The sequence below is a fragment of the Microtus oregoni genome, unplaced genomic scaffold, assembly GCF_018167655.1.
Source record: "Microtus oregoni isolate MIOR12 unplaced genomic scaffold, Mior012 000041F_ref0000270, whole genome shotgun sequence".
Lineage (NCBI taxonomy): Eukaryota > Metazoa > Chordata > Mammalia > Rodentia > Cricetidae > Microtus > Microtus oregoni.
Window position 1 is genome coordinate 15,868,542 of NW_024543208.1, and position 19,164 is coordinate 15,887,705.

Genomic DNA, 19,164 nt, shown 5'->3' on the forward strand with positions numbered 1-19,164 from the left:
GGGAGGGGCAGGTGACACTCATACTGAGCATCCCCAGAGCCCTCAAGGCTGACTAGAGCTTGATCCCACCCCCCCCCACACACACACACTATTTCTCCCATCTCCAGAAGGCTTCTCCCTTCCTCCATGCCCCCCTCCTATAGTTGATTTCTAGGGCCATCAGCACATGGGGCCTCACCTCGGTGCGCCCGCACGTGGGTCTGGAAGCAGTTGTAGTACTTGTACTTCTTGCCGCAGATGCCGCATTCATAGGAACCTGGAAAAGAGCGGGGAGGGCCGGTAAACCACCTTGCCACCATGAGGCCCAGGACCAAATGTCACTGGGCAGGGAGGGTCCCTTGGCAGACAAAGGAGCAATGAGGACCAACAGAGAAGGCATTGAGTTGGGGTTCACGGAGCTCAGCTTCACACCTACCTGCAACCACCTCTGTTCCCCTGCTTCCAGATCCTGCACTCACACATTGAGAGAAAAGAGAGGGCCCTAGGGTGCTCTGTGATGGGCTACCATACCATGAAGATGTCGCTCCTTAATTCCAGGCTGATCTGTTCCCAGCGCGGGACAGAGAGGAAGACTACAGGCCTCACACCAGGTCACAGGGCTTTAGGTCCCCATTATGCACCTACCAGCATCTGACCTTGGTAATTTCTCCAGACACAGTAGGCTGTGGTCTGCACACTTCCCTCTGGTTCTTCACTCCCCCTAGCTAGTGTCCAGTCCCACGAGAGACAAGCTCACCAAACATATCTGCTGAGGAGCCATGGTACTCAGACACAGAGAACACCACACACACACACACACACACACACACACAGAGAGAGAGAGAGAGAGAGAGAGAGAGAGAGAGAGAGAGAGAGAGACTGAGACTGACTTCTGCTGCTTGGGCCTTTTCCCAGGTACAGAGAACTAAAATGGTTGATCCTCAGAGGAACCCAAAAATGACCCACCATGTAGAGCCTGGGACAAAATCCATGGAAGCGACTGGACACAGCCAACAGGACCTAACCTGGTAGGAACCCCAGGTAAAGAGCCTGCCCATCTCCGATGGGCAGAGCCCTCTTGCAAACCTGGGGCTACCTGGGCACAGCTTCCACCTTCTAGAACAGCAACATCAGGAAGCATGTTGAAGAGGTCACACTCAAGCTGCTGGGGCTGGGGGCCTAGGCATGTGCCTTTTCAGGAACATCTCGCACCCAGCAGCCAAGGTGGGACACACCACTCCTTCAGTGCAGGTCCAGAGAAGGAGCTCAGCTCTGCCGTGCACGGGCTGTGCCTAAGTTTCTTCTCTGGAGAAGGCAAGGGCGTCAACAGGAAGACTGAATACAGAAGAACCATGTTCCCTGCAGGTGCATGAGAGTGACCGCAATTGCTAACGGCCACTCCCTCTTCTGTGCTGAGAAGTTGAGACTCATCAGTCGGACACCCTGGGAGAATCCATAGCCAAGCCCACCCCTCCACCAGAACTCCCTTTCCCGTCTGTGGCTTGGATTCCTCCCGTTCCAACAGGACTGTGGCTCCTGCCTCTCACCGTGAGAGTAAGGCGCACAGACAGCACACGAGCCATGGGCACAGGAGAAGTACTAGGGCAGTCAGCGGTTCTGAACCTGTGGGTTGAGACCCCTTTGGGGAGTCAAATGACCCCCTCTTAGGGGTCACCTAAGACCACTGGAAAACACAGATATTTACATTATGACTCATAAAAGTCGTAAAATTGCAGTTATGAAGTAGCAACAAAAATTTTATAGTTGGGGTCATCACAACATGAGGAATTAAGGGGCTGCAGTGTTGAAATAGGAGCGGCGGGGCTGCGTTCCCAGCACCCCGGCCGCCTGCTCTGCTAGCTTATGCCCCAAAATAACAACACACAAACTGTATTCTTTTAGACACTGCTTGGCCCTTTAGCTCTAGCCCTTACAGGCTAATTCTCACATCCCGATCAACCCATCTCTAATAATCTGTGAGCACCGGTCTTACCGGGAAAGGTTCAGCATGTCTAACCTGGCGGCTTGCTTCATCGCGTGTGTCTGCCTGGGAGAGCGGAGCATGGCATCTCTCTGAGGCGTCTGCCCACGAGAGGAGAGCTGTCAAGTCTGAGCTCACTTCCTCTTCCTCCCAGCATTCTGTTCTGTTCACTTCACCTACCTATGTTCTAACCAATAAAATGGGCCAAGGCAGTTCCTTTATTAGCCAATGACCTTCCTCTATCATTTCCCCTTTTTCTGTTTAAACAAAAAAAAAAAAAGGAAGGCTTTAACTTTAACATAGCAAAATTACATATAACGAAACAGTTATCAAGTAAAAGTTACAATAATCTTTATCATAACTAAGGAAAACTATAACTATAACTAACTATTCTTCACTCCATCAAAGACTCCAGAAAGATACAATACTACGTAAGCAAACAAGAAAAAAGCAACTTTTAAAACTCTAGAAATGACAGAGACATCTCGCTGCCTGGACAGTCACCCAAAGTTCCTCTGTACTGTTGGGGCATCCATCTTCAGCCTTCAGGCCCATGGTATCCAGCAGACATTTCCATAAAGCAGGAAAATTCAAAGTCAGTTCAGTCACTATCTATTGTGTCCTGCAGAATGTCTCACAGACTCTTTCATGAATCAGGAACCCCGAAAGATCATCTCACCTTAGGCAAGTTCAGTAGTCCTCTCTCTGTGGGTTCTCTGTGTCCAGTTTATGCAATAGTCCAGGCAAGAGCAGTTTCTTGCCCAAATGGCTATCAAACTCCATAACGAGCCTCTTCGATGCCCATCTTCCTCTTGAAGTAGATTGGTGCTGCCAGGAGCAGAGTGTCTCATTGTCATGAAAAGTCCTAAGTTATTAAAACATTAAATGTCCTATTCTGTAATCTTTGAAAGACATGAAGAATGTCTATCTAAAATATATCTCTATATATCTAGAAAATCTAACTAACATGACTACAAGCTTTATTATTATCGATGATTATCCATTAACAACCTATACACACTACATATTTAAATGAACTACACAATCACAATACCTTAATCAAAATCAGAAACACTTATACATATAACAAAATTGACCTTAAATCGCTATCAATAAAGCAAAATCTATACTAATGCAAATTATTCATATCTATATCATATCCCCCTTTAAATGTAAAAGAACATTTATAAACATTTTTTGGAAATATGGGTACAGTTATTTCTCTCCAAACTGCTTCCTGCTGAATGGGGGCGTCGTTAATTAGGTCTTTCATTGTATAACCTGTGTGCTAGTTTCATCTCAATTGGCAGTTGAGCAAAGCAATTTTCTGAAGGTGTTCACACCAACCCTTCAGGAGGGCGTGGTCCATCATACCAAATCAGAATAGAAGAAATGAACAGCATCTCATCCTCTGTGAAAACAAAATAAGAAACTCCTTTCCAAAGCATCATGTCCTTAGATCCAAATTTCAAAGTCAAGGCATCAAAATATCTATGTTGGATTAGTTCAGCAGCATTTATAAATAAATATCTTTTAGCATCTGTTGCTCCTTCCTCAGCATTTAAACAATTTAAAGGGAGCATAATAGCATACAGTATCAAAATTCTCTGTGTATTTTCCATCTTTGTGCAGCTTTATTTTAACCTCTATTTGTTTATTTTTACTTTTAACTTTTTGCTTTTTAGACAGGTTCTCTGTATCTTTGACCTGGAATAACTCTGTAGACCAGGCTGTCTTTGAACTCTCAGAGATCCGCCTGTCTCTGCCTCCCAGGCATTCGGGATTAAAGGTGTACACTACTACACCTTGAACTCACAGAGATCTGTTTGTCTCTGCCTTCTAGGCACTGGGATTAAAGGCATGTGCTACCACACCTTGAAGTCACAGAGGTCAATCTCCCTCTGCCTCCCAAGTGTTGGGATTAAGGTGTGTACTACCACACACAACAACTCTCTTCCTTTTTTTGTTTTTTACTTTAAGAACTTCAACTTTTAGTCTGCATATATTTTTAACACACTTTAAACCATTTACAAATTTTCTTTGTCTTTGAATCTCTCTTTACTGTATATCTCTCTTTTTCTGACTACATGAGTCTTTAATTTACCAAGCAATATCAGTAGGATTAAAGGCGTAGCTTTGCTGGCTAGATGTAGCCCATTCCTTAGCTTTCCAGCCTCATGGCTGAGGTACTGGCTGTAGCCCTGTTTACTGCCACAACTCTATGGCATTTCAAGGTTCCTGCCAGCAAGCGAGCTTCAGCAGCCTGTGCTTGCAAACCGCACGAACCGCCTGCGTAAAAGAGTCAGAGTTTGCCCTGGCAGGACAGCCCAGAAAGCTGGCATTTTTAAACGGCACAGCTTTTTTCCTGCTACGGCTGAAAACCGAAAAGCATGTGTTCAGCTTTTCGTCAACACCATTTAAGTGTTTCGTGGCAGGACCTCTTAATGAGCTGCAGGATTTTGCAGCTAAAGCTGAGTCAGGAAGCCTCTATTAAATTGCAGCTACCAAAAAAACATGCTCTTCTCTTTCCCAAGCTTTCTCAGGCTTTCAGTGGATTCAGTTGTCCACACGTCTGGGCGCCATCTGTAGTAATACGGGCGGCGGGGAGAGACGCCATGCTCCCAGCTCCCAGGCAGACGCACGCGATGAAGCTCCGACCCAGGATGGACATAGGCTAGAATCTTCCCAGTAAGTGCACCTAGGGGCGCTACACAGATGATTAGAAATGGGCTAAATTAATATGTGAGAATTAGCCTAGAAGAGGCTAGAGAGAAATGGGCCAAGCAGTGATTAAATGAATACAGTTTGTGTGTTGTTATTTCGGGCATAAGCTAGCCAGGCAGCTGGGTTGCTGGGGACGCAGCCCCGCCGCCCCTATTTACTACACTGCAGCACTAGAAAGGTAAGAAGCACTGCTCTAAGAGGCAGTGGTTGCTGTCTGTGTTATGTGAGTACTTCAGGGCCACTGCCATCCTAATGCCACACAGCACCGAGCAGTTTGCCTTTTAGGGCTTTGCATATACATCACCCCTGCCATACTGGGAAAGACACAATCACAGCAATAGAGCACACCTATTTCTTTGCATTCAGCCCTGTAGCCTGCACACAGCAAGCACGCGGTACTTTATGGTGGCTTGCTACTGTGCACATCAATCACCAACCGATAACTTCTGGACTTTCTTCTTGGCACCTCCACCCACTCTAACAGTTTCTGCCAGTTTCTTTCCACCAACCAAGGACTTATTGATCATTTGCGATGGCCAGGCACTGAGGCTCAGCAGTGAAATAGATGTGGTCCCTGCGCTCCATCTAATGGGGGGCAGATAGGTCAGCAGGCCTGGGGATAACTTGGTGATGGTGTCGTGACAGCCAGAGGAGGACCTGGAGGCTCGAGGTGGGACCCTGGCCCAGCTGGAGTGAGGAGGGTGTCTACAGAGTCAATACTGTTTCTAACCAGGGGCTTTAAGGCAAGCCATCTTCTGTCTGTGGAAAGCTGGGGATTCATGCTGCTTGTGTGAGGCCTCTGACCACCTCGCTAGCTCTGGCAGGGTATAGATGAGCTCCACACGCTGGCCTCAGTCTCAGGGCTCTAAGTTTCCTGTGGGCAGAAGGTGTTAAATGGACAGAGAAATGAGAAGCCCACGAGAGTAGTGGCCTCACTGAGCAGTCAGGGCAACCAACCCAGGTCTAAACCTGAACTCCCTGAGAAGAGTCAGGAAAAGCCCCAGGATTCCTCTCTGCGAAACAACAGCCAGGAGAAGCGGTGTAACTCTGTCCTTAGTATATGGCCTGGTACAGCAGGCACTCAGGAAGCGAGAACTGCCGCTACCACCAGCATTTCAAGTGTTTTCTTCAGAATCAAAGTTCTAGAATGCACAGGAGGAGAAGGCTCACAGCCAACAGAGAAAGTGCTCAACACATGCCCTGTGCTGGTGGATACAAAGCTGCAGCAGGCTGGGAAGCCCTGCCGGGAAGGACTGAGGTACCTAACACAGATAGCTGTGGGACCCTTCTTCTCCTGTGACTGTCAGTGACTCATGGAAGTCTTGCTGAAATGGTCCAGAGAGTCTAGACCACCAGATTTCCAGGTGTCCTGTGAGCCCTGAGGGTAGACTCAAGATTTACTCAAAATGGCCGGATGGGGAGGTGGGGTGGCCATTTAGGCCCTGAGATCCCAGCAGAGTTTGCTCAGGGGATGCAGCTGGCAGCCATGGCCAACTGTGCCCACTCTCCATGCTGACCCAATCAGGCCACACCCATTAGTCATCACGTACCACATGCACATCTCAAAGCTTGATCAAAAATCCAGGTCCCTGAATACCGGCTCCGAATAGATCTACCGTGGGGGTTGCCTTCTGGAGCTTTTCCATCTGAATTACATAAGAAATCAGAAAGAGCTCTTAACGTTGGAGAATGCCTTATGCTTGAGTTTAGGGTCAAGGCCAGCTGGGAAAGGGGTGGCCAGCAGCTAGGCTCGCAAGGCCTCGGTCTCCCTAGCTGATGTTAGTAAGAATAGGTAGGACCATGTGGCAACGGCTTCACTTGAGCACTTCTGCCAGCACTGGGTGAGGTGGCAATGCCTATAATCCCAGATCCCAGGAAGCTGAGCTGGGAGGATGGCAGGTTCAGGGTTAGCTTGCTACACTACCTAGTGAATCTTAGGTTAGCCTGAGCTAAAGAGCCAGACCTTTCTCAAAACAAACAAGCAGGGCTGGGGAGACAGTTCAGCTGGCGGAGCACTAGCCTTACAAACACAGGGTCTGGATGTGGTCCCCACAAACCACGTAAAGACTGTGGTCCACACTCAGGAGTGCTGCATAGACACACCGGTCAGGACAGACAGATCTCTGGTGCTGGCTGGACAGCCAGCTTATCACAATTGCTGAGTTCTGGGTCACCGAGAGACCCTGATTGGATCCAAACAAAAGGAGGGATGTGGTACCTGAGCAACTGAGGTTGCCCTGTGGCCTCTACGCATGTGCATGTGTGTATGCACACACACTAGTTTGTGTACCCTTCCAAACATGTATGTGCACACACATATAAAAAATAAGCCAAACACCAGTACTGACCATGGTCATTCATGTGTTCTCCAGGGCAGCTTGGAGAGCAGAAGCAACTGATAAGCCAACCCCCTTTGAGGCTTTGTTTTCTTGGAATTCTCATTTGCACATGGACATAACCAAATAAAACATTTCCAGGAAAATGATCCTTAAAGGAGACACATGGCATGCCCACTATGAGCTTTGTCCACTGCTCATGGCCACCTCTGACCCTTTCTGATGCTGGGGCACTGGAGAAATGCCTCTGGTACAATCCGCTCAGAACAACTCCCACCAGTGCCTCTTCCCCCGTGACTCCGTCCTGCATGCATCCTGTTTTGTTGGCTCCCTTGGGAAATACTGCTGTGGCTGTCACCTGGGACATCTTGGAATGGGGCTGGCCTTTGACCCTGCACAGGTGGGGGAGGAGAGATGGAGACACACACACTCAGGAATCTATCCAGGCTACAGGGGTACAAGATGCCAGGTCGGGAGACTTCTCCCATCAGTTCAACACATCTTCAAAGCTCCAAGGGAGAGGGACAGCTATTATCTCCATTTTTCAACAGAGGGAAAGGAGGACCCCCGTGTGTGACACATTCTGACCCAAGGTTGCTCAGCTCCACCAAACTGGGTGTCACCCCATCAGCTTCACAGGGGATATCCTCAGGGTAGTGCCTATGAGCAGTTCCCTTGCTTCCCTTCCCACCACCTTTCCAGTCCTCTGCATCACTGGTCCTGGAGGTGCCCAGCCCTGGGACTCTGGGGCTGGTGAGGATAAAGGCTCAAAGCCAGTTTCCGGGATTCCTGAGCTAGCCCTGCACCAGCAAAGCAAGGCCTCTTTCTGGATGCCAAGCAAGCTATGTACTCCTCAGCGGTGAGGCCACACATTCTATGGTCCTCACCAGATCTGACACCACTTACAGGACTCTCAGATCTGGGAGGGATTCTCTTGCTCTTGCCTGCCCAGTTCCGTCTTTCCCTGCCCCTGCTCTTGCTTTTGCTGCAAGATGGCTCCCAGGTCACAAACAGATCCTTGTTGGCAGCCCCCACCTAGCACTGTGCTGCATTTCTGGCAGAGGCTTTTGTCTGGAGTCCTGGGGAAGAGGGATGTATAAGGGGACCAGGAAAGGAGGCAGTATTCTGAGGACAGACGTGTGGGTAGGACCCCTGACTCCAAGTGTGAACACTCAGCTGCCATCCCCAGGGAAGCTTGGACACCGAGAAAAATTGTAACATGAAGGGCCTGCTTTGTTGGGGTTTCTGTCCTGCCTGGTTCCTGCAGCTGTTTAACCCCAAAGAAAATCACACAGAGGTCTCCATAAGTTATAAACTGATTGGCCCATTAGCTCAGGTTTTGTATTAGCTCTTATAACTTATATTAACCCACTGTTCTTATTTATGTTAGCCACATGGCTCGGTACCTTTTTCAGCAGGGCAGCTCACATCTTGCTTCATAGGTGGTTGAGACAGGACTAGCAGGAGAGCTTCCTTCTTCCCAGAATACCCCGGTTCTCCTTTCCCCGCCTCTAATTCCCGTCTGGCTACCAGCCAATCAGAATTTATTTAAAACGTAATTGACAGAATACAGAATTGTCCCCCACCATTCCCCCCCCCCTTTTTTTTTTTTTTTTGGTTTTTCGAGACAGGGTTTCTCTGTGGTTTTGGAGCCTGTCCTGGAACTAGCTCTTGTAGACCAGGCTGGTCTCGAACTCACAGAGATCCGCCTGCCTCTGCCTCCCGAGTGCTGGGATTAAAGGCGTGCTCCACCACCACCCGGCTCCCCCTCTTTTTTTAAATAAAGTAAAATATCCATAGTCCATTTGTTGGGAATGTGGGCGTAGTTATTCAGGTGATTTCCTGCTGTTTGGGGATGCTGACAATCTTATGGGGGGAACCTAAAGAAAATTTAGAATTATAATCAAGTCCTGACTGGAGTATCCTGTGAGTCTTGATCATTTCAGGTAGCGGTCTTGAACCTGTTCTGGATGTAGAACTCTGACATCTGGGCTATCTGTTCCTACTGGAGATTTCTCAGGTGGCCTTCCTTGATCAAACCTGATTTTTCTTAACTCAGAATGAATTCACAGCCTCTCATTTCCTGTGGAAACAAAAGAAAAACCTCTTCTCCAATGTAACATATCTTTTAACTTCAATTTTGAAGTCAAGGTATTTTCAAAATACCTATCTTGAATTAACTCAACAACATTTATAAGCAAATATCTTTTAGCAACTGTTGCTCCTTCCTCAGCATTCAAACAATTCAAAGAGAGCATAGTAATATACAGTATCAAGATTATCTGTGTGTTTTTAATCTTTACGTGGCTTTATTTTAACATCTATTTCTTTTACTTTTACTTTTTGAGACAGGTTCTCTGTATATCTTTGGCTGAAACTCCCTCTGTAGACTAGGCTGTCCTTGGACTCACAGAGATCTGCCTGTCTCTGCCTCCCAAGTTCTGGGGTTAAAGGTGTGCCCTAGCACACCTTAAACTCACAGAGATCTGTCTGCCTCTGCCTCCCAGACATTGGAATTAAAGGCGTGTGCCACCACACCTTGAACTCACAGAGGTCGTCTATCTCTGCCTACCAAGTGTTGGGATTAAAGGTGTGTACCACCACACACAGCTACTCTCTTTCTTTTTATATTTTAAGGACTTTAACCTTTTTTTAAGCCTGCATATATATTTAACACACTGTAAACACTGTAAACCATTTAAAGGTTTTCTTTGCCTTTGATTCTCTCTTTACTGTATATCTCTCTTTTTCTGACCACATGAGTCTTTAATTTACCAAGCAATATGGGTAGGATTAAAGTGGTGGCTTTGACAGCTAGATCCAGCCCATTCCTTAGCTTTCTGCGATTCCAGCCTCATGGCGGAGGTACTGGCTGTAGCCACATTTATTGCCACAACTCAATTTCAAGGTCTCTGCCAGCAGGCAGGCTGCAGCAGTGCACTCACAAGCCACACCCAAATGCTCTATAGTCAGACCGACTGCCTGAAAGAGTCAGAGTTTGCCATCGCAGGACAGCCCAGAAAGCCGGCATTTTAAAATGATGCAGCTTTTTTCCTGCTACAGCTGAAAACCAAAAAGCATGCGTTCGGCTTTTCATCAACACCATTTAAGTGTTTAGTGTTAAGTGTTTAGCAGGACCTTTTAAAAGAGCTGTAGAGTTTTGCAGCTAAAGCTGAGCCAGGAAGCCTCTCTTAGATGCGAGCCTTTGCTTACCTCTAGCAAGCAGAGCAGACCCGAGAAATTGCTGCTACCAAGAAAACATGCTTTACTCTACTCTTTCCCAAGCTTTCTGTGGATGCAGTATCCACGTGGGCATCATTCTGTAACATGGCTGGCTTCCTGTTTCATAAAAGAGTCTGCGAGACATTATGCAGGACACAGAAGAAAGTGTCTGAACTATCTTAAAAATTTCCTGCTTCGTGGAAATGTCTGCTGGATACTATGGGTGTTGTGCTTTCCTGTCGCTTTAAGGGACAAGCCTTGCCCACTCCCATTACCTCTGACCTGCCCACCGCCATCTTGGGCCCGTCCTTTTCTGCTTCCTTGACGTGCCTGCTTTTTATTATAAGGAAGACCTGGGAATGTTATGGTTTTGGTCCCTTTAAGAGACAAGCCACACCCATTCCCCTCCCCATCCGCTGAGGCAGGCTGATCTTCAGCTTCCAGCCTGAGCTCGCTCTCTTTTCCATCTTCCTCTTAGAGAGGCAGCTTTGCTTCTGCCTCTCTCCCCACTTCTCTCTTCCCCCCTTCTCTGTCTCTTTCTCCTCTTCTCTCTCTCTCTCTCTCTCTCTCTCTCCCTCTCTCTCTGTCCCCCCCTTCACCCTTCCTCCTCCATAACCCCCTGAATAAACATTCAACCTGCATGTCGTGTCTATCCATGTTTCTGTCTTCTGCCCGCCTGCCATGTGTCTCCCTGCCTGGGACCAGCCATTGCTCGGGAACCAGCAGCTGACTCTGCCTGGGGCCCACTGCCTGCTGCCACATGGCCCGCCACCACCACCGCTTGGGCCACTGCTCTGGGACCGGCAGCTATTTCTGCCTGGGACTGGCTGCTCCCAGGGCCCGCTGCCTGCCACCACATGGCCCGCTACCACCATTTGGGACCTACAACATTTCTGCTGCCTACTGCCGCAGAACATAGGTAGGTAGGAAGAGAGAACTGAATTCTGGGAGGAAGGAAGCAGAGAGAGAGAGAGAGAGAGAGAGAGAGAGAGAGAGAGAGAGAGAGAGCGCGCCGCCATAGAGCTGCCAGGTCAGACATGCTGAATCTTTCCCAGTAAGCCACGACCTCATGGTGACATACAGATTAATAGAAAATGGGTTGAATCAAGATGTGAGAGTTAGCCAATAAGAGGCTAGAGATAAAGGGCCAGGCAGTAATTTAATTAATACAGTTTCTGTGTAATTATTTCGGGTGTAAGCTAGCCGGGCAGGATGGAACAGGGGCCCCATTCCCTTCAACAAAATATAAAATGATAGACATGCAAAGGGGAGGAATGGATGATCCCAGACATAAGGCTCATGGACATCTATCCCCCTCAGTTCCCAGAAACTATAGCAGCTGGTTCCAGAACTTGATGAAGACAGGGTGTGGATGTGGGAAGTTATGACAAGCAGGCTTCCTACGGCTCTCAAGGTCTTAGCCTCAAGCTGAACGCCCTCTGGAGCAGGGTCTTCTAAAAGGGGCACTGGAGGACAGTGACTTTAGGAAAATGTTTCCCTGCTGCCAACGTCAAAGCACTCTCCCCATAAGCCCAATGAATCAGACAGGTGGAAGCGCTGTGCACTGTCTCCTCTGTTGTTCTCTTCTCCAGCTTCTCCCAACCACCAAGGGTACCGTACACTTTCACAGGGCCAGAGCTTCCCTGGAGCGGGATAACACTGAAGTCCTGAGCACAAAGAAGCGACTGGATCTAAAGCGTGGGGACAGATCCCGCTCTTCATCCAGGGACTTCCAATTCTCCACTTCCACTCTGAATGAAGACAGAGGGACTGCAGAAATGGCTCAGTTGGTGAAGTGCCCGCTGGACACGCATGAGGACCTGAGTTTGGAACCCCAGCACTTACACAAATGCCAGGTGTGGCACTGTACAGCTGCCTGCACAGCTGTGACCTTACTGCTGGACATGGCTAAGACAGAAGGGTCCAGATTCGGCAAGAGACCCAGTCTCAAAAACATAAAGACAGAGAGTAAGAAAGACACCCTAAGTGTGACTCCTGGCTTCCACACTCATATTCTTACACACACACACACACACACACACACACACACACACACACACACACAGAGAGAGAGAGAGAGAGAGAGAGAGAGAGAGAGAGAGCTGTAAATGAAGAGGCCATTAAAAACACTGTCTGAAGGCAGACCCCTCATGTGGTTGTGGTTTTTGGCATACATCTTGGAAAGAGTTCAAAGAATTAGGAGACACCATGAAGCAGACCCCAGGGTCTCCAGCTCCCTGTTCACATGACCCAGCCCTCCGAGCACCTTCCCTACAAACATGGAAGATCAGCATGAAGTGAAGGCCAAGTCCTGTCTCATTCTAGCACTAAGAAATATTAATTCACAAATACATGAGCCAATTGAGAGAGAAAGAAAGCCTTATCCATTTTATTGAGAAGTGTACTTTTGATAACTTTTTATTTTTACACTTACTATTTATCTAAATTTGTTTTTGACAATTTGCATACTAATCACAACTCAATCTGAGAGAAAAATTAAAACGTTTTTAAAATGGAGAGCTTTATGATCTCAGGAAATTTTTTTCCTCCAGAAATTTCTATTTCAATTTATGTAGCTCGTGTTGTGCAGATGACTGTGAAACAGTGATCAATAAAGGACTTTCAAGCATAGAAAATGTATTACATTAGGATGAAACCCTGTGGGGGGGGGGTGGGCTAGACACAGGAGTTCAAGGAGAAAAAACGAAGACATAAAATTTCTGTCTGCTGAAGAGGAGCCTGTTCACATGCTTTCTGCAGCGACAACAGTGGGCCCTAAACAGCAGTGCCATTGTGATTACTTCCACAATTCCACCTTTAAAAAGCAATACAATATTCCAGGAATTATAATCTTTGCAACTGGTGACAAATGAGAGACAGTATTTTAGTAGGCACTGAATAGATGTCAGATGCACTGGTCTCGGGGTTCCTCTCGTCACTGCGGCCATCCTGGAGGCATCAGCTGACGCCGGGACCTATCTTGTGTGCTAGTCCACCTTTAAAGATACTCTCAGAACTATGGCTTCCCTCTTGTCCTGAGAGCCCTGCAGCTGTAACCCACTGAGCATTCCAAGCACAGCAGGGAAGACCCCAGGTCTCTGACTTTCCAATAGGGATTCTCCACCTAGACCCCTTCCCAGTTTGCCCCAGATGCAGAGTCAATAGCAGAGAAAACTGGGCCTGGAGGACAGCCAGGACTCCTCCTTCCCTTGTCGCTGTAGCAAAAAACTAAGTGTTGGTTCTGGCAGGCTCAGGTACCAAGACCTGCCAACAGCCTATTGAAATAGGAAACTCACTATCAGCTGGCACTACCAAGTAGAACCTGGCACCTTCGCCTCCTAGACTTGTCAAGGACCGAAGCCCACGTGGCTATGTCTGAGTAGCCGTGGAACTCGTCACTCCATTCAGAGCCACAGCCCTGTGGCTTCCTACTGACTGGGGAGTTCCCTCTTCCTCCTCCACTCTCCTTCCCAGGATGCCAGATGCCAGGATGGCTGTTTCTCTCTCTCTCTCTCTCTCTCTCTCTCTCTCTCTCTCTCTCTCTCTCTCTCTCTGTGTGTGTGTGTGTGTGTGTGTGTGTGTAAACTGTACTTCCTCCTTGGACACACCTATTCACTGCCTAGGAAACCTCCCTGAAGAATCTAGTTTCCATTTGGCCCTTAATTCCTTCCTCATAGCTGCTGGCTGCCATCCTTCCTCTCTGTCTGCCCACCTCCAGGACCAGAAACCCATTCCCTCACAGGTTATATTTGGTTACCAAACAATTTCTGTCACAAATGACTTCCTGGTGGCTACTCCACACTGGCTAGGCCTCCTGGCATGTGTATGTTTAGTGTCCTGAAATACTGTAGGTGGTGGGTATGTAGCCTTCGTCACCCTGCTTCCCATCCCCTACAGGCTCTTGTTGCTTCTCCAGAACTCACAGTCCTTGGCTTCCCCATGCTGGTTAACACCTGGAAACGACCTGGTTGGTTCAGACTTCACAAGAATCAGAGTCCAAAGGAGGCAAGACTGTTCACTAGCTCTGTCACTGTGAACAGGAAGCCTACCGATGGGACAGTGTACAGGGGTCCTTAGTGTATGTCATCCTTCATAAAGGAGCTGAAACATCGTGTTCTAGCCCCTCCCCAGGCTACAGGGCAGAGCTGTGTCTATAGCTTGTCAGAGGAGCAAGGCATCCGTGAACTCATCCATTCACTTCTGTTTTTTTTTTTTTATGGTTTTTCGAGACAGGGTTTCTCTGTGGTTTTGGAGCCTGTCCTGGAACTAGCTATTGTAGACCAGGCTGGTCTCGAACTCACAGAGATCCGCCTGCCTCTGCCTCCCAAGTGCTGGGATTAAAGGCGTGTGCCACCACCGCCCGGCCACTTCTGGTTTTATATAACAACACTGTCAGCCTCAATACCATCTCTGCTCTTGCTAAAAAATGTACCTTGGGTCTGGCCCACAAATCCCATGCCAGCTATACCTGCACTGACATGCTAAGAGTAGGACATGCCCTTCTCAGCACAGGCCCCCTCCAGGCAATAGCCAGCCTTCTGGGTACCAACACCTGCAGCAGGATTCTCCCAGACAATGCCATCCATAGGCCGTGACTCTGGTTCCTCCAAGGGAGGAAAAATCATTTGGGCCCCCAATGCCCAGAGTTGTGTGACTGGACAGGGACACTATTATATTCAGTCACAGAGCCTGTTTCTGAATGTGCTGGACGAGCAAAGCACATGCTCAACGCCAAGTGTGTCAAGAGCATGAACTCAGCACACTCAGACAACAGGCACAGGAGGCATACACATTAGAACTCCCCGTCACCCTCTCGCTTATGCTCACAAGCAGGGGCAAGGCAGACACTCTCGGGAGTCGGCTCTCTGAAACAGGAGCAACATGCTACCACTGTGCTGTGTGGCTATAGACTCTGCTGCTTTCCACAAGACTCGCCTCCCTAAAAATGACTGGGTCAGCTCACATGGCAGCGTGCACAGTCCCACTCCACACATAACCCCAGCACAGACTCCGACAGTCAACTCTTCAAGACCCTCAACACTTGATGGGGCTGGGGCTTCAGGGAAAATCACTGCCAGCAAGAGATTAGTTTGTTTCCCCCCATAGCATAGACAATCACTGGGTTCTTTCCATGACTTTCTTGGTTGGTGACAAGATCAGGATAGCTTTCTCTGAGCCCAGCCTTCTGCACAAAGCACACAAGGAGGAAAACCTGCCTTGGGGAGAGGAGAGGGGCCACATGGTCTTTTGTGGCACAGCTTTCCAAATAGTGGCTTGCTTTGAGGTCATCTTTGGGGTGTGTGCTAAGAAAAGGTCATGAGCAAATTACCCAAGTTATCCAAGACTTGAGTTTTGGGGAGCCCAAGCTAGAAGGGAATGTCTGGTGATAGTTTTCTTTCTTATCCCTGCACAGTCCATACCACGCTGACTTAGTCCTTAGACTAGGGAGAAAAGCAAGCACTGAAAGGGTACATCACATCACCTGCTGTGGGATATCTGTACACTATGTGCAGATGGATTGCTGCGATTGGTGTAATAAAAAGCTGAACAGTTGATAGCTAGGCAGAGGAGGGACATGTGAGGCTGGCAGACAGAGGGAAAAGGGGAGCCAGTCAGCCGGTCAGCCAGCCATGGAGGAATCAGGAAAACATCATAGAGAGTATGTAGATTACGTAAACAGCCTCAGGGCAGCACACAGATGAACAGAAATGGGCTAAGTTTTTTCTTTCTAAAAAGCTAGCTAGAAACAAGCCTATAAGCTAAGGCTGAGCACTCACAATTAATAAAAAGTCACCATGTCATGATTTGGGGGTTGTGGTCTACTGTGGGACAATGGTCTTGTACCCTGTATTGGTTTAATAAAACACTGATTGGCCAGTAGCCAGACTGGAAGTATGGGGCGGGGGTGACCAGACAGGAAGTATAGGTGGGGTGACCAGAATAGAAAAATTCTGGAAAGAGGAAGGGCTCAGTCTGCAGTCGTCACTCAGACCAAGAGGAAGCAAGATGAGAATGCCTCACTGATAAAAGGTACCAAGCCACATGGCTAACATAGACAAGAATTATGGATTAATGTAAGAATTAGTTAATAAGAAGCCCGAGTTAATAGGCCAACCAGTTTATAATTAATGTAGGCCTCTGTGTGTTTCTTTGGGACTGAATGACTGTAGGACTGTGAGGGACAGAAACATCTGTCAACAGTGGTCCAAGAAAGCACGCTACATTTGATGCCCACTGTGGGCATGTATTTCTATGTAGGGCCTGAGAGAGCTGGGGAAAACCTGACATGGCTTCCTAGTAGCCCTGTGCTCATAACACACAGTGAGCACTGTGAAGGAACAAGCCAAGTAAGAATGTCTGCATGGTGCGGGCACCATCTTCCTGGACCTGGGTGGTTACATGCAGCTCTCCATTAAACACAGCTCTTGGTCAGGCCTGTGAGCTTAAAGCTCAGCTCTTACAAACCTGAGGCTAGGGTGGAACCAACTGCCAGAGTGGCACGGTGGGGACCTAGCTGCCACTCACACAGTCCAGAATGCTATAGGTGTACAGCAAAGCAGGTTCAGACCGACAAACAACCTCTAAACAAGTTACAGTGTGTTGCAAAATGAGTGTAGGTTCTTGAGAAAGAGAAGAAAACAGTCACATGAAGATGGGGAATACACTGGGTGTCTCCATCCTGGTGCTGTGTTGACTTGGATTTTTTGAATGCGGATGAGAGAATGGCAGCTGCTGAGTGGTACTGGATGGTAAAAGGGACTGCTGAGTTACCGGGCCTACACACATTAAGGATGTCTGAACTTTAAAATGTAATTCCAGAAAATGTATTGCACTGGGAGGATTCCTTCAAGGTTAGTAGAGATCAGATTTGATCGGGAAAGACCTCCTGAAAATCTGGCTACAGACATAAAGAAATAACCAGGAAAATCTACAAGACAGCTGGCATATATGCTGAGACTTCTGCATGTGAACAGTTCGGGGACTGACAATGTTACAGCTAGGTAGGTTTCTCAGGACTCGACCAATGTCTCAACTTTCTCAGAGTCCCCTGGAGATGTCGTCACCTCTAGGAAGCAGTCTAGAGAATACAGTGACTGGTGGTTTCTGGTAAATTTGGTGGGTTATAGATATTTGTCATCATTTAGTGGGGATAGGAATATAGGCTAGAAAGGCAACTATTCATCTCAAATATTTTACATTGATATGGACTATTGTACATTGATACAAATTTCAGGTTAATTTTGTTCTACCATATATATATATATATGTGTGTGTGTGTGTGTGTGTGTGTGTGTGTGTGTTCCTACTCTTGTTTAAGGTACTGTACCTATGCAGTTCATTTTAAAATGTAATGTAAAGTTCTAGTTCTTGAAAGCTATTATTACAAACTGGTTAGGATAATTTTTTTAAAATGCAGGTTAGTAGTTAGTGACCTTTAACAATGAAACTTGTAGTCATGTTAGCTATGTTTTCAAGGTCAAACAGAGATATTTTAGATAGGTAACCTTCAAATGCTTCAGAGACCTACCTAAGTCTTTTCATGACAGTGAGACACATCTTCTCCTAGCAGCTCCAATCTACGTCTTGAAAGGATTGTGGGTGTAGAAGAACCTCCATATGGAGCTTGCTTTCATTGTGACAAAGCTGGCCATCTGGGCAAGAGACTGCCCTTGCCTCAACTGCTAACAGTATACTGTACAAACCGGACAAACAGGACACAAAGGAAAAAGACTGCCAAATATTTCCAAAATTCCTGCTGCATAGAAAAGTCTGTCAGATCTTCTATGCCTCTAGGCGGTAGATGGATGCCCCAATGTTGAAGAGGAATGTTGGGTGACTGTCTAGGCCATCATATGTCTCTGTCATTTCTAGTTTTAGAAATCCCTTACACGGCACCTCCTGTTTACTCAGGTAATATTATATCCTTCTGGGGTCTTTGATGGAGCTGGACACAGGTAGTTATAGTTACAGTTTTCCTTAGCTATGACAGAAGATAAATTGGGTGCAAAACTTTGGACTCACCAAGATAGGATAAATAATGGAGTATTTTCTCTGAATTCACCAAATACAAATGGACTAGATATTGTAAATATAATTCTTATCTGGTAATTGTTTTTATTGTATATAGTTTTACTATGTTAGAGTTAAAACTTTTCCTTTCTATTTAGGCAAAAGGTGGGAATTTGTACACTGTGTAAAAATGTATTGCTGTGATTGACCAGGAGGTATAGGCGGGAATTCTGGGCACAAAGAGAGGAAGGAGGAGGAGATAATCAAGGTGCACAGAGACACGAACGAGACTTGGAGGGAGTCAGACATACAGAATGAAAGAAAGATAAAAAGTCATGAGGCAAATGTAGATGGACAGAAACAAATTAAATTAAGTTGTAAGAGCTAGTGGGACAAAGCTTAAGCTAAAGGCCCAGCTTTCATAATTAGTAAGAAGTCTCCATGTCATTATTTGGGAGCTGGTTGGTGGCTCAAAGAGAATTCCAACCACAATTACCAACACTCAGACTATACTACTGAGAGCTTTTCCATGCATCATTGGGCACAGCACCAGGTACTTAGCACATATCCTACCATGTCCTCACATGAGCCATCTGTATGGTGGGCACTGCGGTATACAGAGCTCTCATTACATGAGTCAGAGGTCCTAGGTGGGCTCCCCATCACAGGCTCCACAGAGACAAGTGCTCCCCATCACAGGCTCCACAGAGATGAATGCTCCTTATCACAGGCTCCACAGAGACGAGTGCTCCTTATCACAGGCACCACAGAGATGAGTGCTCCCCATCACAGGCTCCACCAAGGTGAGAGTGCTCCCCATCACAGGCTCCACAGAGATGAGTGCTCTTCATCACAGGCACCACAGAGATGAGTGCTCCCCATCACAGGCACCACAGAGATGAGAGTGCTCCC

At 47.4% G+C, this 19,164-nt stretch overlaps 1 protein-coding gene across 2 annotated transcripts in view; it reads right to left on the reverse strand.

The window, feature by feature from the left end:
• The window catches only part of Znf618 (zinc finger protein 618), a 181,759-nt gene that overhangs the window by 40,307 nt on the left and 122,288 nt on the right, over window positions 1-19,164 (reverse strand). For both annotated transcript variants that reach the window (XM_041632513.1, XM_041632514.1), the window contains 2 exons: window positions 6,235-6,330; window positions 179-256 (listed from right to left, as the gene is read on the reverse strand). In XM_041632513.1, the coding sequence (XP_041488447.1) occupies window positions 179-256; window positions 6,235-6,330 (174 nt within the window). The remainder of the gene's footprint in view (window positions 1-178; window positions 257-6,234; window positions 6,331-19,164) is intronic.